The 24,324-nt window shown below is 40.6% G+C and overlaps 1 protein-coding gene across 50 annotated transcripts in view; it reads left to right on the forward strand.

The window, feature by feature from the left end:
- The window catches only part of Adgrl2 (adhesion G protein-coupled receptor L2), a 636,611-nt gene that overhangs the window by 548,007 nt on the left and 64,280 nt on the right, over positions 1 to 24,324 (forward strand). For all 50 annotated transcript variants that reach the window (XM_060392547.1, XM_060392555.1, XM_060392556.1 and 47 more), the window contains one exon: positions 11,104 to 11,317. In XM_060392547.1, the coding sequence (XP_060248530.1) occupies positions 11,104 to 11,317 (214 nt within the window). The remainder of the gene's footprint in view (positions 1 to 11,103; positions 11,318 to 24,324) is intronic.

The raw sequence follows: 24,324 nt of genomic DNA on the forward strand, positions 1-24,324 counted from the left end.
ATTTACAAAATTTCAGTGTCACCTTTAATTTGCTCTTTCATCAAAATGTAAACATACCTCAAAGGCAAATGCAGAGATGGCACGCAGACTCATTCCAATGTCAAATACACTGCATTGTCATTTAAGAATCGATAGCTGCGTCCCATCATGGGCCAGAATTCTCCCCAAAATTACAGCATGGCTGTTGCTAGAGTCACCTGCTTGCTTCTAAAGCGGCCTGTACAATGGGAGGGCTTCCCATGGATCCTGGAAATAAAGGTGTTGCCTCTAGGCAGTTTGTTAACTGATTTAACTTATTCCAGAGTAGTCTAAGGGAGAACTTAGCACATGCCAGAGACATAACTACAACAGGAAAGAGTGAGCAATGCTTGTTTCTACTTTTAAAAAAACGAGGTCAAAATTGAAATACATATTTTAGCATACAAAGCAAGGAGTTTTATTGTGGCTATTTCTTGCTTTTGTATCTTCAGGTGAGGCCAACTGAGGCATCCCATTTCACTTGTTGGGGCATCTTGGAATTTTTAATTAGTTTAGTGGAATCATTAAGAAGGGCAATCTCAGGGAATGTTTTATGCATGCATCTATTATGTTGCTGGTTTGGTTAGTTTTCCTCATAAGTTCCTATCATTTTTTAGGTGAGGAAGGATGTAAGCAGGTGTGTCCCCTGCCCCTTCTTACAATCCTGTTGGATTTTTTTTTTTGTTGACCTAACAAACAAAACTTCTCTGTGGTCTTCATGAGTATTAATTAGTTAATTAATTAATTAATTAATTAATTTTTAAAGGGAAATTCCAAGTTAGATAGTCTTTGGGATTTTAGGCTAAACACTGTCTCTTTTAAAAGGAATGTAAGACTAAGCTGGGTATGGTGATCCAAGCATGCAATTCTAGCACTCAGGAGGTGGACACAGGAGGATGCTAAAGTTCAAAGGCAGCTGCTGCTACATCGTGAGTTCAAGAACAACCTAGAATATATAAGACCTTGTGTCAAAAAAACAAAACAAAACAAAACTGATAATAATAAATAAAGTTGTGTATGATGAAAAGGTAGAACTGCCCCACCCTTTCTTGGAAGGAAAAGTTGATGGTTGCTACTTTTTTCAGTGACAGATGATTGGAATGGATAACTGAAAAGGCAGGGTTTGGCTGGATTACTTTCCTTATGAAAGTGCCTGGACTCATGAGCCCTTTTCTTTTAGGATGCTTATTTGAGTCAGCAGTAGTTGACCGCAGTCACCTTAGGATTCCCCGCTCAGGACACAGAGAAATGCGTGGGTGGCTTCACTCGAGTTTCAACGTTGTTAGTGCAGACTCTGGAGTCTGCATTAATTGGTATCCTTAGAGATGCCTTCCCTGAGCTCGGTGGAACTGCTTCACACCTTTAGAGTTTATTGCTGCCTAATGAAACTTTATTGATAGAGAAGTCCTACATTTGAATACACTGTTGTCCTTGTTGAGAACCATTTTAAATCTACCTTAAAAAGAGAGAGAGAGATTGTGATTAGTAGCTATCTGCCATTTTTTTCTTGCATTTTAGAAAAAGTATTGTTTATGTTTGAGGACAGCAGGAGGATAGAGTAACCGCCAAATCTGCACTCTTTGATCTGCGAGACCTGCCGGATGCGTAGTTGAAATGGGCTCTAATGAAGTTACAGGGGAGGAATGGAATCTTGTTTAGTCTGCTTGGCTGGGGGTACCATGCTACATACATAAATAAATTTCACATTTCTGTGCTCTTGCTTCTTATTTCATTGCTTTTAAGGACAAATAGTTCTCAGTGTCGGGATGGGAGAATTAATGGGATTCTGATAACAAAGGGGTAGAAAAGGGAATTGTGAAATCGATTCTGTTCATCAGTGAGAGGTCGCAGTCCCCTGCCTGAGATAATAAATTGTTTTTTGTTACTTATTCTGTAATTATTTTCTAGTTTCTTTGTTGACAGTGCATGACTTATACAGATGCCCCTGAGAACTTTCATTTAGTTGTACAAAGTGAATGATCTAGAAAGATTTCACTCTTGATGCTGACTCTTTAGTAGCTCTTAGCTAGCTGGAAACAGAAACATTGTGGAGAATAATTTATTTCCTTGAAAAGAAACAAGTAGATCACTGCTTTTTGTTTTGTTTTTATGTAATTAATGACCACAGCAGTTGACTGACTTTGATGTGCAGCTGCTGACCCTTCAGTAGGCTTGGTTTTCAGAGGTGAGTTAGAAGGCCCCTTTCCCTCCCTCCGTGCCAGCTACCCAGACACAGGTTCGCGGTCCTGTTGACTCAGTTGTATTCCTGTTGCCGGAAAGAGCACTAATGCACAGTAGGTGCAGTGCGTGTACTGAAGCCTGAGATCCGACTTTACTTTCTGGTTGTGAGGGAAGCCTTGAACTGGTTTGTATTTATGTCGGTTCTTTTTTCTTTTCTTTGAGTTGGCATTGCATGTAGCCCGGCAAGCTGAGTAAGCGTACAGGTGAGCGTGGTCCTGATCTTCTGGTTCTCCTGCCTCCTTCATTGCTGGAATTACAGGCACGTACTATAGGATATAAATTATCAGGTCCCCCCATCCAGACTCAGGGCTCCCTGCGTGTTGGGAAAGCACCCTGCCAAGCTAAGCTACAGTCTAGGGACGACTCCATAATGCTGAGACATCCATCGGAAATGTTTCTGAAGCAGATTGGAATTAAGGAAGCCTGTGTTTCTGAGCTCTGGAGAAGTTGTGGCACCATGCTGAGACTCTTAAAAACAGCTTTTCCTGTGGCTTATGTTATTTTTGTAGGCATCCTTGCCGGGAGTTTTTCTTTTAAAGTTCAGGATTAAACCTGACATATTTTATAACTTAAACTGCTGTGTTTTAATGACACTTGTGAATTATTGCCCAGTGGTGGATAATTTGGAAGTTTTTAAGTGAGTCGGATCAATTTCTTTCTAATAAGTAATTTAACCCCAAATGTTTTGAAGGACTCATAATGAATTCTTTTCTCAGAATACTGAGAGGATTTCAGAAGTACTAATATTTAACCTAACAGCTGGTGGGATTCTAACATTTACCTTTGAATGTCCAGAAAGCGACATTAGTAAGACTTAGTAAATACCTTTATTTAATTTTTTTTTTTGTCCAATGTACTTTATGTGTTTAGAGTTTTCAATTTTTTAATTATACATTTATTTACAATTTTAGTAAATTATAGCATTTGGGGTTTAAATTGATTTTTATTTAAGTTACTATAATGATATTTTTAAAGTTAACTTTTTTAAATACTCCGATTTTTAAACTTCCAATTGAGTGTTTTATTTATTGAAAATAAGGAACTGGTTCTAAACCCAAATGGCAAGAGGATTCAGTGGATAAAGGTGCTTACTGCGAAGCCTGATTGATGGCCAGGATTCCATCCCGGGGATACACAGGGTAGGAGAAATGACTCCTAGAGCTTGTCTTCTTGCTTACACACACATACCTACATACTGACACTTAATTAACAAGTGTAATAAGATTTAAGAAGCAAAGGCATGTCATGCCACTCAGTTGAGTTGTGTGGTCACATGATCTTAAATTGAACAAACTCCGCTTTTGTAAGAATACCATCTTTGTGTTTGGACTTCGTGGGACTTTCCTGTCCACACAGTTGCCCGCAGTTTCTTTACCAGTGTGTTTATGCTGGGTGATGGACGTCGTGTGCTTTTATTTTCTGTATTGTTCTCATTGCACACAAGGCCACAGGTGAAGGGTTTTTATACTCTTACATTGGTGGTTTAGGCTTCCCACCACATACCCACCTCAAAGAAATTGTATATTAATATAGAAATATAGACTTTGTACATATTAACAGAAACCCTGATGTTTCAGAGTTTCCTTTAAGCTCGTGTGTGTGTGTGTGTGCGCGCACGGGTGTATGAATATGTCCGAGCACAACTTTCAGCAGTCAGAGGGTGATTTCAGTGTGTCATCTCTCTTTCTGCCACATGGGTCCCAGAGTTGGAACGCAGGTCTTTAGATGTCACAGCAGTGACATCTTTGCCAATGAGCCATCTCATCAGCCCTGATAAAATTAAACACTGGAGTAGTCCAGAAATTGAAACAGCACTTGCCTCCCACAAACGTACATGAAATTATGTGTCTCACATCCTGCCTTTAACCACAGAAAGTTTTCCCAATCTCTTGAGCTTTGAGAAATTGTGTTTCATTGACACCATGCATATGCAGAGGTAAACGGAGCTGTTGAACTATTAGTGAACTAATTTCTCTTTGAGACTTGCTCTTAGCACTGTTTCATTGCAGGAAGAGACCTCATTAGCATAGAGAAATGGAAGTAATTCAGAGATTCCATAGGCCAGCACTAGTAATAAACGGTGGCCTGACTTAATGCCTCCGTACAGCTTGATGTCACAGCCCCAGTCCCATGGAGATCCCAGGTAATCAAAAGCCACCGATCTTCAGGACCTGAGTACAGCATGAGCAGTAGCATCCACGACAGGGGTTATTCAGAGTCATTAAGAAAAGCAGTGCCGGAAAACTTGAACCTTTTCTATTCTAGTTAAAAAGAACCTTTTTTTTATAGGCAGGATTCCCACACAATCCTGTACAAGACTGAACAGAGATAAGGATGGAAAGGCAAAATGCTTGTAGTGTAACCACTAGCTTCAAGCCCAACAAAATGTGCTCTTTGGTGACAGAGCACCACATTAATCACCTTGCAAAGATGCTTACGCTGGTGGCAACCAGTGGTGGCATTCCAGGTGTGACCTTCCCGGTTCCCATCTCAGCAGTGCACCTGTTGCCGGGAGCTGCCTCCTAAATGCAGATAATTTCAGGTCCCTGCACCTGTTGCCCAGAGGTACTCACTCCAGTCACTAGCCTAAAGCAGGGAGAGTTACTGCTTGGCATTTTATAGCTTGGGGGAAGAAACTGTCTGCAGGATCATCTGTTCAGAGAGAAGAAGCAGAGCAAAGCAGTCCGCTTCACTCAGAGCACCACCCTTTGCCAGTATCCACATTTGCGCAGCACCAAGATGCAGTATTGATTTCTTTTTCTCACAGAAACCTCCCACTAGCTCTTTCTTCAACTGTCAGCCTTATAAGATGGATTGGATTACACTTTGCTGTTGGAATGCTTTTTTTTTGGGGTGGGGGGAGAAGTGGTTGTTGAAATAAAAATAGATAGCAAGTACAGCCAGGAGTAAGTATCTTACTTACTTACTTTAATTTAGGGATTCAAGACTTTAATTTAGGGATTTCCTGATATTGCTCATGTTGAACTAGCCAGGTATCTGAACACTTGAGCATCACCCACAGTTTTCTTTTCTACTCCTTCTCCCCTGAAACTGACAGCAGGCAGCACACTGCAACTACCTCCCCCATACAGTACCTACTGCTGATGGCTGTCATGACCTGAGGCATCATGAAAGCAACTTGTAGGAGGAGCATCCTATAGCCTGGGAAACCATGGGAAACTTAAGTCTTGTTTAGCCTCTATTTCTTACTCCGTAAAACAGTGACCTTCCTAGTAAGAGATTTCGAAGCATCATTAGCTATTAAACCTTTGAAATGTCTTCACAGGGCTTTCTGATAGTGGTGAGCTAAAACTCTCAGCAATGACCACTTTGGGCTGTGGAAATGAACTAAGGCCAGACAGCCAGTAGTGAGTTTGCTTGTGAAACTTTGCAGAACCTCTGCCAGGAACAGTACGATCCCACAGTGCTCATGCATGAAGCTTCCACCGACCCCATTTCTCCTTATGGCACCATGGTAGCATTTTCACAGGGCAACACTGTCCCCAGCAAGCGGTGGCCATGCTGCCAGGCAGAGCTGAGGGGGTTTGGAGGTGAGGATGGAAAGCACAACCCAATGCTATTATCAGCGAAAGTATCTGAGGGAGTGCCTCCTGCCTCGCTAGCCCCATTTGACTGTGCTTTCAGTTGACAGGACAGTGCGGACAAACATTCTGAAATGTCCAGCAGGCAAATCCTGGACACAGCAGGAGCTGTGTCTTTCCCGTTCATGGTTCATGCGTGGCTAGCCAGGAAAAGCAACAAAACTGGAGGGAGACAGGAGATTCCTTGGCAGGAAGGAATCACCAAGGCGGACTTCAACATTTCTCAGTGGTGTTTTCTCTCCTTGCCTGCTCAACTCCTGCCTACTCAGATCAGCTGGCGTGTGATGACCTTCCTAGGGCTCCGAGCTTCTCTGTGACACTTATGCTCCATCACTGGTTGAAGGCGATACACAGAGATGGATAATCTCTAGAAAGCCCAGGCTGAGAAACTAAAGCAGTGAGTAGAGGCAAGGTAAATACACACCAAGGAAGAGTCAGAGCTATAGATCTGTGCAAGGCCCAGAAGAAAACACAACAGTGGCAGCAGCTCGGGGGATTAAAAGCCAAATCCAGAGCTGCCAACAGGATATTGTCTAAAAAGCACAGTTTTCAACAACAATTTTATGAAACATGCAAACGAGAAAGTTGACGCATACTCAGGAGAAAACATAGCTAGTAGAAGCCGCCTCAGAGAGAGGCCCAGATGATAGATTTAGCTGGTAAACATTTCAAAGCAGCTATTATGGATATGTTCAAAGATTAGAATAAAACCATATTAGAGAATTAAGAGGAATTATGATGACAGAGAGTTAACAAATACATGGTCTCAGCAGAGAAATAAAACTATTTTTAAAAGACCTCAGAGATGGTCTTGGCACGTCTTCTCTCTATCATTGTTGTAAGTAAATTGGCATTTTTCTCCACAAGCGCATGTGTCCCAGTTTCCCATAATCCAGCATCCTAACTCCGTGGGTCTAAAACAGAGATGCAAGCCCAGTTTTCTGAGATTATTCTGGCATGGACGCATTCAGTGATCAAGTGGACACATTCCTGAATGGCCGCTTCTGAATCAAAATGACCTCATGTAAAGGGATGGGTCGCATTAAGAAATGAAAGCTACAGCCGTGGCGATTTTTGTCCTGTAAGTCAGGAACGAATAAGGATAACTCTCCCCACCCCCACATGTTTGTGTCCGTGCTTGAGTTTGCTTAGTGAAAACCCTGAGTTTCAGTTAGGAGGTTCTGACCTACATGGCAGGAGTCAGAGGTCAAAGTTCTCCTAAATTTATAGGGAGTGTTGTGAAGTGACTGAAGAGGGCAGGGATTGTGTTTGTTGTTGTTTCGTTTGTTTTGTTGTTATAACTGACATCTGTGTGCTTTCTCCCTGCCTGTAAGTTTTTGGTTAGAATAGCTGATCCAGCGGGAAGCAACCCTTGACTTACCCCCCTGTCTAGTTTATAAGCCAGATTTCCTGACAAGACCTAACAATCTGCTTTGTCCCACCACAGCGCATCCATTTACCAATGCCGATTTCCCAGCTTGGAGAAGCAAAGCAATTGCTTTATTAATTGTTGGTCACGGAGAAAAAAGTGTTGAAAAATCACACATGATTAATTAGAAGGATCTTATTCTTTTAGACTCATAAATTGGGAAAATCTTACATAATTTTTCACTGATTTATTTCTTCAGGAAAGGATGTGAGAACTTAGAAAAGCACAGGGAGTTTTTGACTCAAGTTTTCAAGGTTCCTGGACAAACAGACCAACAGAAAGAGAGAAAAGTGCGTGCATGCGTGCGTGCGCGCGCACGCACACACACACACACACACACAGAAATCCAGGTATATGTACACAAACACATATCACACCACATACAAACACCACAAACAGGTACCACATAATACACACATACACATGTCCATATACACACAAAGACACATACAGACACAAATATGCCCACAAATACACATATACATACACACATAAACACACACCACACACATATATACATAAAAACTCACATACACACAGATATATCCATGCAGACATAAACACACACAAGCATATACCACACACACAGACACACCACACAAACACAATTTGGTGCCCATTGTTTTTTACATGTGGATGCATTTAATCGTCATCTATTTTGTACTAGTGGTCTGTGTAGCTACAGTTCCACAAGTACCATTTTCATTATGGTTCTGCACCATTCCTGAAGCCATACATGTACTAGCTAGTGGAATTCTAAGAACGCTATCAGCCGCTATCAGGTAGATGTGTGTTAAAGGTGAATGTTACATGTAACCAGCACACATGCTTGTATGTTGCCGTTAACAAAATCTCAATAGTTCAGTTTTTATTAGTAAAAACTCCAGAGCCAGATGCTAGGTGAAAGCCTGCTAGATCAGAGGCCGAGAAAGCACCTCATTGACCTTCCTACTCAGTGGATATCCCAGAAAGACCTGGCTCAAACAACCTCCTTCAAACTCAATGTCCCTACTTCCTGTTCATCTCTCTATCCATCCTCCAGGCTTCCTCTCTGTGTTTTTTCTTAATAATCCTATTTTCACTCCCAGTCAAATGGATTCTTTCTCTGCCTCTTGACCTATGATTGACTTTATTTAATCCTGTTTACAATATTCAAGCAGAAAACTCCTGGATTAAAGGTGTGTGCTAATGATGAGCCACACCACAACTGAAAACAGGTTTTTCCAATAAATAACACAATCTCAGAGTTCACAGTGTGACCAAACAACAAAAATCAGTGAGAACAGTTAAGAACCAGAATTTGACAAATTGGTAAAGAGGTGATTTATGTTCTGAAACAATAGACACTGTAGTTTTAGGTAAACAGTAGTTGCTATAAGGAGCTCCTAAGTTCTTTGCAGTGAAAAGAAATTAGAAAACACAGGAACCCAGATCTCTTTCCTCCTGTTGACTCATAGTAGACATCCCTAAATTATTAAAGGATGCTGATCATTCCTTTCCTTACTTGACCGTTTTTGGTTGACTGTGATGTAGCCTGTAAAATTTCCTCCTTGTTGAAAGAACAGCAAAACACTGAGCTGCGTGGCGCCTCAAGCAGCTTTCACAAGCAGGTGGAAATTCACTTGTATCTATACCTAGACTCCTGCACACTGACAAAGAGCAAAGTTAAAGCGCTCGGCTTAGAAATCACACAACTTTGAAATCCGTTGTTTTTGATGAAACAGTACCAAGTGTCCATGCCAGTCTTTCAGTAGCATGTTGTAATATTCCTAAGATTTTATAATAATATGATTTATTCTGCTTTATTGTGGAATTATAATTGCAGATCACCTCTGCCTTTAAAGTAGGTTACACTCTGAAATTTTATTTGATGTCACTTGTTTGAATTTACACATTGCTTTTTCCACAAATAAATAAGAACTTGTGAAGCCGTACAAATATTTTTAATTAAGACAGATGTAGCAATATTAGTTAAGTTGCTTTTTAAGTACAGAATCAGAAAAGGAGTCAAGTGCCTGTTACCTTGTAGGGAAAGAAAAATACCTTTGTCCAGCTAACCATCTTGTCCAGTGATGCCAAGTATGTCTGTGTTCCATCTTTGTTAATGGCACACACCACCTTTTGTCCAGTGTTCTCTCGTTGCCCTGGACCTTGGTGCAGACTTCCCAGGATTGGGGATTGTCATACCTCCTGAAGATGTTTGTATTCCTGATTATATAATTCTTCTCTTCTCTCTGAAGTCTAGTTCCACATTTAGTTTTCTCAGGAAAATTGAGGTGAGTTTGAGGATTGCTTTTGTGCTGATCCTATGGGTATGGTTCAGGAACCGCTTTGTAGGATGAGGCATCTAGTACAAGGATTTGGATGAGTGAGGGCATTGGACAGTTCCGATAGAGAGGGGGTCAACCATTGCCATGACCCAGGCACACCTAGCACTCTGCTTTAAAGTTTTTAACTAGAAGCAGCTTCTTGCGAATCTGTCAGTGTTCTTCCTGTAATTGTGTAATACAGAGTAATTAAAATAGAGATAGATTAGTAAAGCAGGACAGTCATGGATGTACACACCTTTAATCCCAGTTTGGAGACAGAGGCCTATGGTCTCTGAGTTCAGGGCTAGCCTGGTCTACAGCAAGTTACAGGCCAGCCAGAGCTACAGAGTGAGACCCTGTCTCCAAACCAGACAAACAAACACAGAACATTAAAGTTATTAAAGGAATGTTGTAGATGGTGACAGACAAGAAAATGGAAATGAGACTCAGGCAACACCTGAGAGTTGTTACTGTGGTGACTAATCCCTAGGTAGCCTTCCACTCTAGTGCAGTGGGAGCCCTTGTCTTCCTTGCTCATTCATCTCCACTTCACTTTCCCTGTCTCTGGCGATTGGTTGTGCTGTGGTACTAACCAATGGGATTGCTGGTTTGAAATTTTGGCTTAGATAAGGCTGGACGGGTGGCTCAGGAGATAAAGGTGTTTGCCACACAAGCCTGATGACCCGAGTGAAATCCCTAGAATGCACATGAGGTGGAAATAGAGAACCAACGACTGAACCTTAACTTCCAAGCAAGACTGTTTTCTACCATGTGGATCTGTTGTGTCACGTGTAATTCATACAGCCCTTAAGCGTTTTTGAGTCTTACAGGTAGAAAGGCTAATGCAGTAGGTAGAAAGTGTAACTTGCAAAACCTTTGCTCTTTAGTGTTTATTGGAGTGGGTTGGATCAGTGCTGTCTCCTGTGATTATTCATCTTCCAGATCTTTTTATTGGTATCACTTTTCAAATACCGCCTATAAATAGAATATGTTAGCATGCTCTATCTAGAATTTTCGTTGCCATAACCATTTTAGTTATTTTAGAAAGAACTCCTAATACAGAGTAATTCTACAATAATGATGCTGACCACAATTAACATGAACATTAAAAATGACACCGTGGGGATGGCATATGGCAGAGTCCTACTCCTTCACACTGTGACAGTTCTTTCTTGAGTGGATGTTTAGATACTTATAAAACTTGACAAGGTTTCCTGAAGTCAATTAAATTTAACATTTTTCTTCGAATTTACACAACAGAAGCTGTTTAGTTTTGTTTATACTAGATTATAGAGAAAATGACTTTTAAAAGTAATTTTAAGATCCCTAATAAGGATGCATCAAAGTATCCCATAGTGACCTTTAGATGTCTAATTAAGAATGAATACATGGATTCCTGACATCTCTTGACTGTGGCGAGTTCTATCTCTTGAAAATGCTTTATTGAAATAATGGATTTGATACCTGAGTTCAAGCTTGACTTTCCATTTTAACTTTCTCTTAGGTTTCAGCAGAGCAGCCTTACCATTCGGGTTAGTGAGACGAGAACTATCGTGTGAAGGTTATTCCATAGACCTGCGATGTCCAGGCAGTGATGTCATCATGATCGAGAGCGCTAACTATGGTCGGACAGACGACAAGATCTGTGACGCAGACCCCTTTCAGATGGAGAACACAGACTGCTACCTCCCTGATGCCTTCAAAATCATGACTCAAAGGTAGATGCATGCGCACATGTGCGGTTTTAGCTACCGTAGCCATAGGTTAAAATTAGTGCCTTTCCGAAGTGAATAGATGCTGCCTACAGCTGAGCTTCTTCACTAAACTGCTAGATTTTCACTCACTGATGTTAATGTCTACATTGTATTCTGTTTTCTGCAACATCTAAATCTGGACATCATCTTAATATAGATGACAGAATATAGAACACATAAGGAAGATTTCAAATCTATGCTTGTTTCTCAGGGCTTCAGAAATGTGAACAATTTTCTGTAATTATGAAGAATGTTGATTTGTCTGGAACTTTGTCAATAATTGCTCCTTATCCTTATTTTGTTTTAAGTGAGTCTTTACAGTACTTTAAGTTTAGACACATCAAAATTGATTGGAAAGTGTGCTGGTTTGTATACTAAGAGTCGATAAAGATTTATAAGAAAATTTCATTTGGGTTTGGTATAGCTAACCTATAAATTTTGGCACATCACAGGGTCACAGGCTAAGGTGGGAATATTGTGTGTTAGGCCATCCTGGTATATATGGAGAAATCCTCTCTCCTGCCATCCTCCTCCTCGCCCACCTCACAGTAGGTTGGGGTAGGGGACACGCACTCGACAAACTGTCTTCCAAAGTGCTGCGCTACCATCCTGCTTCCCTAAAATGAAGGAATGGGCAGGATTGCTCCCCCACACTGTCTCTGGCATTTAGTGTTGACAGTGCTTGAATGTTGGCCATTTCATAAACACATCCTTGTTTATAATTCCGTAATGACGCCTAGCAAGGAAGTTCTTCCCATGTGCTCTTTCCTTTCAGGTGTGTTCCTTAGCGCTTGCACCCCCTTGATAACTTGAGCTGCTTGCTTAGTTCTAAGAATTTTTTGTGCATTCCGGATGTAAACTGCTTTCTCAGTTGTGTCATATGTAAATGTTTTCAGTGTGTTGCTGGCTTCTTTTCTGTGCTCTTGGTCCTTAACCTTAAAAGAGCTAACAGTAAAAGGAGAGAAGCAAGTTCAGAAAGCATGTAGCTAAGTATGTCCTCATGAGACTAGGATGAAATCCTTCTAAACAGCTAAGCAACGTCCAGTGTCTCTGTTACCAGCCTTACCTTTACCCAGCCATGACTGACCGTGGGGCAGGTTAGAGGTTCGGAGCTGTGCTGTCCATGTACTAAGTGTTCTAAAAATGACATGCAAGGTAGATTTCTGCATAGCAATGAGAGTATATACCTTCCTCAAATGGTACATAGATAGTTAAGGTAAACATATTCTAATAAGGTTCCTCTCTGCAATTCAAGGATTCTGATTCTGAGGATAAGGCAAAAGGAAGAAATATATTTTATGTACAATCTGTAATTAAATATTTTTGTCTACAATTAAAAAAATTAAAGTTCAAGGCAATTTAAAATGTGATGGCACTGAATGTTCAATGCACCATGATTTGTGCTAAAGATGTACATCATTGTAACTACATTTAAAGGATTGCAACTTAGTCTGCATGGGCTGAGTATAAAATAGGTATTTACCCAGATGTGACAGAATGCCTGGATACCTGGGATATAAGTTGGAATCTAAGTTGTGAGAATATCTACTTTGCTGAAATTGAGCCTTTTTATTTCTTCCCCCAACTGTCTCAGTTGATTTAATTAGACAGAAAGCAGACAGTGGAGATAGGTGCTCTTCAACATAACATGGCCACGTGCCCCCATAAACCCATCCAGACCTTAAAATGTCCTAACTCAGATGCGTTCCTTATGGAAGCTGTTTGCCATTGGAGCCACGCAGCTGGGAAGGAGCTCATCCTGCTGCTCATTGTGAGGAAAGAGCTGTATATTTTTTCCCTACGAAAAGACCAAATTTTGAGTCTTTCAAATGTGTATTCCTTTTGCTCCACAGTGAGGTCCTAAACTGAGCATCCTAAGCTAAAGAGAACCTACATTAGACACAAGGCACCCAACACTTGATAGCCTTTTTTTTTTTTAATTTCCGAATTCATGGCAGCTCAGTCAACTTTGCTTTCACACACAGACACAGAAACACACACACACACACACACACACACACACACACACACACACACACAGAGTAGTTTACTGTCATTGTGACCAACTAGTTCAGCAGTACGGCAGTTCTCCAGCACCACTTTGTCTAGAGGTCCCCATTATTAGAACATGCTAAGTATACTAAAGGGACACATTGTGGTCACATAGTTTAGCACCATTATTACTTCAAATATTGTGGAACAAAACCCTTGATCTTTACATTCATTGCTTTCCCCTCTTCTCCTGCTTTCCTTCCTCTGGGACACAATATCTTAATGAGATATCTTTCTTGATTAGCAGATCACCTAGAAGAATAACGAGCTTTCTGTGTGGGCGTAGTCATCACAGACACAGTGAAAACATTGGAGGATACATGAAGAAAAAAAAATCAAACACTACTTCTTAATTGTCTACACCTTAAGAATACACATTTTCAAGAGAGTGGATTGGGATGACATAGAATGCCGTATTTTAACTGAAAGCCAATATAGCTAGATTTTCAAATGTGGCCAGTGGCTTGCTGGAGCTTAAGAAACTAGAGAGCATTGCCAAAGTTTTAAAAGAGTTCCAACGAAATGGTCTTTTTTTCATTTCTTAAGGAATTAGTATTAAGAATGTGAGACGTAGTCTCTATGCATAAATAGTGCTTGATCAGTGACTCTTATCTAAAGCCCAAATCCCAGATGAGACTGGACGTCAAGCTTGTGAACAGAGCTGCTTTTTAGTGTTCCGCTTTATTTGGTAAAATGGACTCTTCAAGGTGAGCATCCACAACAGAAAAGCTGGATCACAGCACGGTGTTGCCACCATGGTACGACAGCAGAGTGTCACCACGTGGCTTTGTGACAGGTGCAGCACGGCATAGGTCTACTGAAAGAACAAACAAACAGTGGAGTTACCTTCTGGCTGTGTCTGAGGTGCATGGGAAAGAGTGAACTCTCTTCCTGCTTCTGTCCTATACCCTCGTAGTTTACTGTGTATAATATGCAAGCCTTCCATACCTGTAAAAAATAAACAAGTAGGGAACTTCTTCGCTTTCAGTTCTTGCAGATGAGAGACCCTACACCTATAGAACAGTTTCCTCGTGGTGTTTCCAGTTTGGGGAGCTGTCTATGCCCTGGATATATTATGACACACTGATAATCAACTGCTTCTTCATTCCTCTTGTTGGACCACTTTAGTCACGATTAATGCAGCATCTGGAGGCAGGCCAGGGAGGAGCAGAAAGGAAAGGGCCTAGTATGGATGGATGGTTCCCTGTTTCGATAGACTGAGAAAACAGCCAGCGATGGTGGGAGTTAGTACAGAGACTGCAGGTCTGGCTTTAGGGACGGACAATGCTACAGTGCTACTACTGCTTGTTGGCCAGACGTGCACCACACACACTTTTGTACACAGCAAATGTCTAGTACACGTGTCCAACTTACTGTGCTTCTATAGGCAGGCGTCCTATATATGTAAAAAAAAATACACAAGATATTTCCATTGGGTCTGAGCACCAGAGGACTCCATGTCTTGTTGCTGCGGTACTTGAAAAGGATTTAGAGACTAAAATAAATAAATAAATAAATAACTTCTGGGAATGCGTGTTGTTGACCTGTCTGCTACCATTATCAGATTTTCAAATAGGATATGGCGTGTTGGCATAAATACAGGAATAATTCCAAAAACAGCAGTTGAAACCTCATTTCTAAATTGCAGTGTACTTGTGGATTATAATAATTTAATCAATGCTATGACACTTTGAACATAAACACTGTATTGAAAGGGGGAAGCTCAGATTGAGATGATTTTAAAAACATTTTCCTAGTGGAGGCATGAAAGTACCCTCGTCATTGTACGTCAGCAGGGAAAGTATAAGGAACTCTGTCATATTTGACTGGTATCGTTGGAAAGAACTGTAAGAAGCCATAGAGGCAGTGTTTGTTTTTGCAGCTGCTTTGTCAATGAATAGTTACTGTGCAGGTACCACCACTTCACTCTGAAAACACAAAACCTCAAGTAGTTTAGTGATTTTTTTTTCTATGTATAAGCCCTCAAAAACTGAGGCATTGAATACTGTGCCAAAGAGATGGTTTTGTTCCTTTAACATAGGATATTTCCTTTTGGAAAGCTCAAAGAGAAATACTAGACATTCTCCACTGGGTTGCACAGCCTCTTTCCTGCATATGGTGAGGAAGACAGCTCTGCTGTCTGCTTTACATGCAAAGCATCACTCCCGCTTTTCACCTGGACCCCCTCCTTAGTTAAGAAGCAGGGGTCTTCGCTTCCAGTCCAGGTTGTGAGTGAGAAATTATTGTTACTCTATTTTCTGTTTACCTGGTCATTTAGAAGACTGGGCAGTGCCTATGTTAGTAACTGCCAGAACTTTCTCTGGGTCCCTTACTCAGATAGCAGATCTTGAAACATTTGCCCCAATTTTTTCTGGCTAAATATTTTTATCCAAGAAGTGCCTAAGTCCTTTTGGAATACTCACTATGCCCTGAGTATTTCAGATTTTATATGTGAAGCATTTCAGATTCTTCAATGACTACTGTGCAACCTGCGTCTGCAGTTCATCTCAAAAAGATTGAATTAATTTCTCTTCTTGGAAAGATTTATTTATACCCGAAGATTATCAGGCAGTCACCACTACAGACAGTGGCAGCTTTTTAACAATCGCTGAAGATAATTGTGGGACACCTTCCCGTAAAACAGTTACAAAAGTGATTTCTGCTCTTACTCCAGAGCTTCGATTAATCAACAAGTTAGGAATTCACTGAGAGTTCTGAGTCTCTGCTGCCACATCTGAGTGCAGCCTGGTTGGCGACTGAAACCTCAAGGCTGAGGTGAGGCCGGGCAGGGCTGGGAGAAGACCGCCCTCTGTTCTCATGTTGCTGCCAGGCAGAGCAGTAGCCAGACTTCCTCTGTCTTGGTAGAGCTAGTCTGTGGCTTCTCTCTTAAGAGAGCTGTTGAACACCACGCTGTCAACCCAAGGCTAGGAGTTCAACTAACTTCACTGCCGTTTATCATACTTGCTGAATCAGCAAGTGGGCAGCACGTTTGATCCCATTTCTTCACGTGTATTCTCCATAAGTGTGTTTAAAACCAATGGTATGATATCATTTTCTTCCCCTTTTCAGTATTGTGAACCTTTCAGAAAGGTTGAGTTACTTGGCACAGAGGCGAAAACGGCCAATTATGTGTTGAGTGCTTAATTCCTTAGTGGAATTTGTTTCTGCAATATGGGATGTTTTCTGTTTGTTTGTTTGTTTGTTTCTTGGATGGGGTTTGGCTGTATATCCAACCTCCTTATGTGCTAGAATTACAATCACACCTGGGGATGCACTTTTATTCTTCAATAACTTTGAAGTTCCATTCTGTTATCTAAAATGGATAAACATTTTCAAATGTACTAATAGATATCAGTAGTATATGAACTATTTAAACAAAGGACTATGCACATGCACATGAGCACACCCATGCACACCATATACAGAACTTTACTCTAAGAAGCTCAGATGTCAGCCATAAGAATCCATTAAAATGCAGCCACAGTTCTGGCAGACTTCATGATTATAGATTTCTGTTGGTGTGTAGTCTCCTTGACATACAAACCTCTCAGCCTTTATATTGATCAATCAGTCTCCGTAAAGAGGCCCTGTGTCCATGTCAGACTCTAGGAAGTTGTTGTGTTCTTTTTTTTTTCTTCAATTTAATTAAAACACATTTACTGATCTCTCCTTGCAGACAACAATAAAGTTTGGAGATAGCTTTCTCAGACCTGAGGTCTCTTCCATGCAAATTGTATTTTTAGAATGATAGCTTTAGCTCAGTTTGTGCGATCCTGTGAATTCATCTTCATGGGACTGGGGAGCTGGTGTGCTCCGCCCTGCGTTTAAGTGCTTGCTAGCCAGGGTTGCTCAGTCCACTCACGCTTTCCCACTGGATCCAAGTCTGCAGCTTCTGAGAAACTGCCTTCATGCTATACACCGCTCATCCCAAGTGCTTTTATCTATCTGTGGTGTCAGGCTTATCAGCCATTTGTCCATTAGGATAGAATATAGAGGGGGAAAAGAAACGACTTAGTTTCCTGACTCACCATTTCTATGCAAAATATACTGAGGCTATTTTCTAAATGCAGGTGGTGGGTTTCACTGATTCTCTGTCTTGGCTGAGTTTGTTTACAGACAGTGTCTGGAATTCCTTCCTTGGCTGCAGGTTTGAGTTAGTAGAGATTCTTGAATCTTAATACAGTAATATATAACTATTGCAGATCTAATTTGTATGTCTAATTGGACACGTTTTGCACGTTACTCACTGATGGGCATGTAAACCAAAGTCCATGTTACAGAAGAGAGATCACTGGCAATAATAATAATAAAAACACATACACAGAGACACACGCGAACCACTCCATGAACCATATCTGACATTTGCAGTTGCTGTGTGAGAAAGACTAATTATAAATAACTTATAACACAAGCCGTCTAAATGCCCCTCATGGCCTACCTAAATGAATGAAAAAGAAGCAAGGGGGTCACAGGAGAGGTTCTTTGCTGCAAGGACCTGGGAGTTCCCTTGTAAAGTGAAAGTCTGTGAAGCAGTTCCCTTGCCCAGTTGTGTCTGTGGAGAGGCCTAGTCTGCCTTCCTGTTTCTGCAGATACTTGCCCATACATAGCATTGTCCCTTTCATACTGTGTTTCCTGTTTGGATGCTGAACTGTCATTTTTCTCTGAGAACAGTGTGTTGCTGCTTTTCTGTACAACCTCAAGATTGCTGGGTGAAATAACTTTGCATTTACTTTTGATCCGGACAGAGTGTATGGCGATCAAAGAAACTAGGGTTTTTTTTGGAAAGTGGGTCATGGTTGTTTGATTCACTGTGTTTAGCATACACGAAGCATCCTGTCTCAGTCTCTTGAGTGCTGGAATTACAGGTGCTCCAGCCACCCTCCCAGCCACCCACCACGCTTGTAAATGAGCTTTTAATCTGAAATGGTAATGAATAAAGACACCTTGAAATAAACACTATCTTCTGGCAGCTGCCATCAAGTAATCACATAGAATGGTCATTTAAACTCAGTTGTAAAGAAAGGTTTATAAGAGTTACTAATTTTTACTCAGATTTGGCTTTTTATTGTTTGGTTGCTGTCCACCCCACCCTGCCCTTAGACCCACTCTGCTGAAGTGTAAAGGAACATATATTTCTACCAGTTTTCTACCAAAATGTTATACAACTCTATAATAATTTGTAGTGCAGTGCATGTATACCATTGCAATATACCATAAAATGAACAATAAGCCAATGTTATTCCAGGTAAATTTATAATTTTACTTCATTATTACCCTTGTACGTGTAATAAGATTATATCAAATTTTGTACACACACGCCCACACGATATATAAACTTCCCTTATTGCTTATTTTGGTTTTGGTTTTGATTTGGTTTATTTGTTACTGCTGTTTTCAGACAGGCTCTCTCAGCGTAGCACTGGTTGCTTTGGAGCTCTCTAGTCAGACCAGCGTGGCCTTGACTTTACTGAGACCTACCTGCCTCACTGCCCAGATGCTAGGATTAAAGGTGTGCACCAACCTTCCCTGGATCTGTACTTCATTTTCTGATTGGAAGTTTAACACCAGGCATTTATTGACTAATTTTATCAAATACAGAAAGCTAGCTCTTTAGTTATTTTAAAGCATTTTAAGTCATCAAAAAGCCTGGCTCTCCTCATTTTCTAGAAGTTCTATACTAGAATTTTTAACATAAGGACTGTATTAGTAAGAACATAACCACACCAGTATTAATGTTCTGTTTTGCACATTGGCGTAAGAAATTTATTGTAAAAAATGTGTTTTCTGGTGACATTTTACTAATGCACATTTAGTTGTCTTGCAGGTTTTAAGGACCAATCCTTCTTACCTTAGTCTGCACTTCTTTAATATATTCTACCAATTTAAATTGTTCAGTACTGTTTGCTATTCCGCAATTAATTTCAGAGCTAATAATATCTGTTTAGTATGTTTCTAGGAGAAATCTCATTATGAAAGAGGCAACAAAGAGGAGATTCTTTATTATATAGAATAGACAATAGACTATTGTGTATTCTATCTAAGCCAGCCAAGGATGGCATATAAGTCAGCACATAAGAGATCATCGGGTGTTTCTGAACATGTTGTATGCCACCAAAGAACTCAGTTTTAGGACCCACCTAACACACTGCCCACCTCTGCTGGTCAGGCTTATTGCTGTGATGGATACACGATAGATTTTAAGGGAGAACATTGTTACTTTGGCTCAAGAATTCAAGGTTTCAGTCCACAGTCACTCGTGTCCATTACTTTGGTCCTGATGGAGGCTAGCTGTCACGGTGGAGGAGCACGCTGTAGATGAGGAGGAAATGCTTCTTGTGGACGCTGGAACAGGAACAGCATTTAAACACTGTCTCCCGTGGCTTTGAGTCCATTCTCTGACTTGCCTTTTTCACATCCCCTCCTTTGTGGGTGCAAGAGGGACTGAGATCATGTGAAGATCTTGTTTAACAGAAGCTTAGTTTGTGACAGTCTGGGTTTGGTTTAGGTTTTTTTTTTAATATTTATTTAATTTTATTTTATGTTCATTAGTGAGAAGGTGTCAGATCCCCTGGAATTGGCATTACAGACAGTTGTGAGCTGCCATGTGGGTGCTGGGAATTCAGCCCAGATCCTTTGGAAGAACAGACAGTGCTCTTAACCACTGAGCCATCTCTCCAGCCCCTTGGTGTAGCTTGTATGTCATTTGAAGTTGTGGCTACTCTGATGAAAATGGGAAATATTCGTATTACTTATTATATACTTCCTCATAATCCTGGCATAAATGTAACAGACCATACCACAATGTAAGTGTTTCCTACGGCACCTAATGCTTGGGGGAGGTGAAGAGGAATAAAGCTAACAGTGTATCAAGCAAATTTCATGCCAAATTCTGTCAGTCATTAAATATGTGAGACATTAAGAAGTCTTTCACTTTCACACATTACCCAAGTGTTCCTGGTTGGAGTGTGGATGACACAGGGCACCTGCCAAGGGCAGAAGGTAAAATTATAAACATTCCACTTGGGGTTTTGAAAAAAAGCTGAAAATTTAAAAACTCTAATAATTCAATAATTTAAATGATAATAAAATGTTTATTCGTTCTATTGAAGTGTTGAGCTAGAATAACCCATCTCTATAGTTTATGCTAAATACTACAATTGGGTGGAACTCTCAGTGTCAAGCAACAGAAAGTGCTGGACTTTATTTTCCCTTCTCCCTCACCCCTTAAGCCCATTTGGAGATAACACCATCAGTAGCTTCTGCTATGACGCACTGATGCCCTCCATGTCAAGAAATGTGTTCAAGTTACATGTTCTTAGTAGTGATTTCAATATAATCTCTAATCAAGGGATCTTTCAAAAGATGAATTTCCATGCTCCTCATTACCTGTGGAAATTGCTAGAACCATAACTCTCGAGGAGATAAGAAAATGTACACCAACCTTTAAAGCATACTTTGTTATGCTTTTGTTATGATGAACTTGGTCCACACATTAAATTACATCCTGATCTAGCCCTAAGATCATTGCATCATTAATTTATGGAACAATACATGTGCTATCTAAAGCTGATCATGTTGTGTTATATGAAGGAGGTCACACGTTTTACAGGTCTGTGAGAGGTGATGGCTTGTTGTGATAACAACACCTAACGATTCAAGAGGTTTGTGTGTTCACTGCCATGTATTTCAACCCTTGATGAACAGACCTTTATTAAGCCGCAATGATTACTGAATGTGAAATGTAACCAAGATTATTTTTTATTCAAATATAATTTAAATATTCATCAAAGCAAAGTTATGCTTAAGACTGACAGAGACTATTAACATCAAAAAATATAATTAACTGCATTGGGTATCATGAAGTAGAGTTAGCCAAATAGCCGAGAGGTCTAATTGCTCTAGAGTTTGAGAAGCGATGGTTTTATTTTATGCTGTATCTGAGGAATTAATAGTAGTGTGGTTTCCTATGTGGGCCAATTAAAAGCTCTCTGTTAAGGTTCATTGCTCTATAGGAAACCCATTGACTATCACTTAGTAAACAGGATTGACATGTCAGTGTGTACAAGAAGATAAAATAGAATAAGAACCATGAAAATGAGATGTCTGAAAATGGTTGGTAGACCTGTGTCCTCTCACACAGCTATAGAAGATGCTATGCAACAATCCATTCTTCCTGCTTTGCTGGCCCCACCCTGGTTCCCGTGTCATTGCCCTGTGAGAGGATTCATGGCTCATGCCCTCACAGAACCTCCCTGAGGTTTGGGATACGATCCTTCCCCTGGGAGGCAGCTGCTGTTTAGTGCTGGAGGTCAGAGCTGAGGCTGAGCCTGGCCATTCTCCAGAGCAGCTCCCCAGCTCCCTGGCTGGACAGCTTCACCTTCTGGCGGTTCAGCTTCTTACACTGCCCCAACCTTTTTCTAGGTTGGCTTCCCCAGTGCAGAGTTCTCCTCCCACCAAGCCTCCTAGAGAGATCACTTTCTGTGTTGCCCAACCAGAGGACAGTGCTGACATGAAATATAAGACAGATCCTATAAGGATATTGATTACGTGTGTTTAAGTATGGGAGTTAAGTTTTAAAACTAAGCATTTTGAAACAAAAGACAAAGAAAATTTCCTGGTTCAAGTCTAAAAGTGGCTTTTTTTCATCTTTGCCATGTCATCCCTTTTCTTTAGTGAAAGTGGTATTTTGACCTTTGTGTCTCCCTTAAGCTTTTTCCCCTAAGCTTTTTAGCTGTGTACAAAGAGAAAACCATTCCTGATTGAATCCAGAAGATTTCGTGCTGCTAAGGCTACAGATATTCAAGAGTTGTCAGGCATCCTAATGGCATTTTGACATTAATGACATTGCTGAAATAGAAACATTTAAGGGTCAAGGACAAGAGCAAGCTCCCCCAATGTTTCTCTTTCTTAGTAATGATGTATCAAATATGCTTAAATTGACTATCATATCTAGCATAAAACACATAATATATGTGAGTGTACTGCTTTAGTTATTATGGAGTTTATTTTTTGGTTTTGGATTTTTTTTCTTTCTTTTTTGCAAATAAATCTGCTTTGGAAACTATATGTATCACCTAGAATACTGTTTGTTCCATCTGGATATCATATTTAGTTACTACTTTTGTAAGTCATGAAACTCCTAAAATTGAGGAGTAGGGATTGAGTTGGTTGTGTCCAGTATAGTGAGGCCTATCCTATGTCTGTAACTGAAGTGATAAGGATGGTTTTCCAGCCAATCTTATAAAGATGCTTCTCTAGCTCTACACGCCTGGCATTTTTAGATTTCAAAGGCCGATGTTGAGTGGTTTACAGCATATGGCCCTTTGCTCCCATCCATGCTTGCACAGGGCGTCAGTGGTGCTTGAAGCTCTCATGCTCCCCACGACCTGCACCTTCTACACAAGTTACTGACAAAAAAACTAACTCAGGTTATGAGTACATTATAAAGTGGAAGTAGCCTTTTGCCCTCATTGCCATTTAAAACACATCTACATTATTTGTACATGCTGTAAACCAGAGAAGTTGTATGGTATCTCAAGGCTTTGGAGCCAGGTTTGACTTAGGAGGATTCTGTCTTTGTCTGAGCTTCATTAGTGTGCACTATCAAATGCTTACTCCATTCTAATGCACTGCACATCCTAATGTGGGAGCCAAAGGCGTCCATGAACATCTGGCAAGAACACACATTTGCAAGAGAACAGACTGGTGGGGGACAGGTTAAATTTAGAGAAGGTGCCATGGTGCATATAGCACATAGCTGAGATAGCCTTAAAATTGTGGCCAACCACTCAGAGGCAGCTATGTGCCAGACCTCCTGTATGGCACAGCACACTTCCAAACATGGATGGAGGAGAGGAAACAGCCAGAGTAACCTAGATGGAAAATACCCTGGGGACTGAGGGCACGCTGAGGTCTGCGAGCACCCACTGCACTCCATGCTGCATCCTGTCTGCACCTTAGCGTTGGCATCACCCACCTTCTTTGCAACATTCTAACTCCCTTTATTGCCTTTCGGCCAAGGAGCAGGGGTCGTCCACATACCTCCTTTCTCGTTCTTAAAAGCATGCAGTCATTGTACAGAATACATATATGTGTGTATAAATACATTTTTTTTCCTGTAATGTCTTTATTGAAATGAACACCAGGGTTTGAGAGGGTTACATTAACACTGAAGCCACCAGAGTTTATTCTTTTACGACAGAGAACAGCAATACACAATTCCACATGCGCCTTGTTAGTTTTTATCTACACAGATATTGTTTGCACGTGGTTATTTTAGGGTATTATTGCCTCTGTAATTGCAGATTAGTCTATCTGTCATCTGTCTGTCTATCTATCTATTTCATTTATCTATCTATCATCTCCCTTTCTATCTACCATTTATCATCTTTTTAAGATGCTGCGTCCTCCTGTGGCTGAGATGTAACAGAAGGATGCGTCCCTTGATCCACACTTTTTAAAAGGAGCTCTTTGGGTAATAGGCTGTAGACAGAATGCTTATGAGTTGTGTTCAGTTATCGAGAATGCCATCAGCAATGCCTTGTTGCTTTCTTATCAGCTACTTCCTGCTGTCAGCTTGGCACTTATTTCAATAGGAAAGGATTTGCATCGAATGCGATGCCTTATTATATGCAGCTAACTCAGGGTTTTTAATTGTGCAAACACACGAGACTCCTGCGGTGGTAGTCAATTTGATAAAAGGATTAGATTATGAATATTTTGTCATGATTAAATATTATGTCTGATTTATCAGAGGTAAGCCAGTGAAATTTGTCATCTATTTATCAGTCAGATGAGACTTCACTAAAATTGAGTGTGAATCACAAAGTACCCATGTCTTCATATTGTCTCGTAAGGAGTTGATGTTTTATATTCAGATGAGGGTGTTAAGAGTGTGGGACCTTCTTCCCAGCTCAGCT

This window comes from Meriones unguiculatus, chromosome 10 (assembly GCF_030254825.1).
Source record: "Meriones unguiculatus strain TT.TT164.6M chromosome 10, Bangor_MerUng_6.1, whole genome shotgun sequence".
NCBI lineage: Eukaryota > Metazoa > Chordata > Mammalia > Rodentia > Muridae > Meriones > Meriones unguiculatus.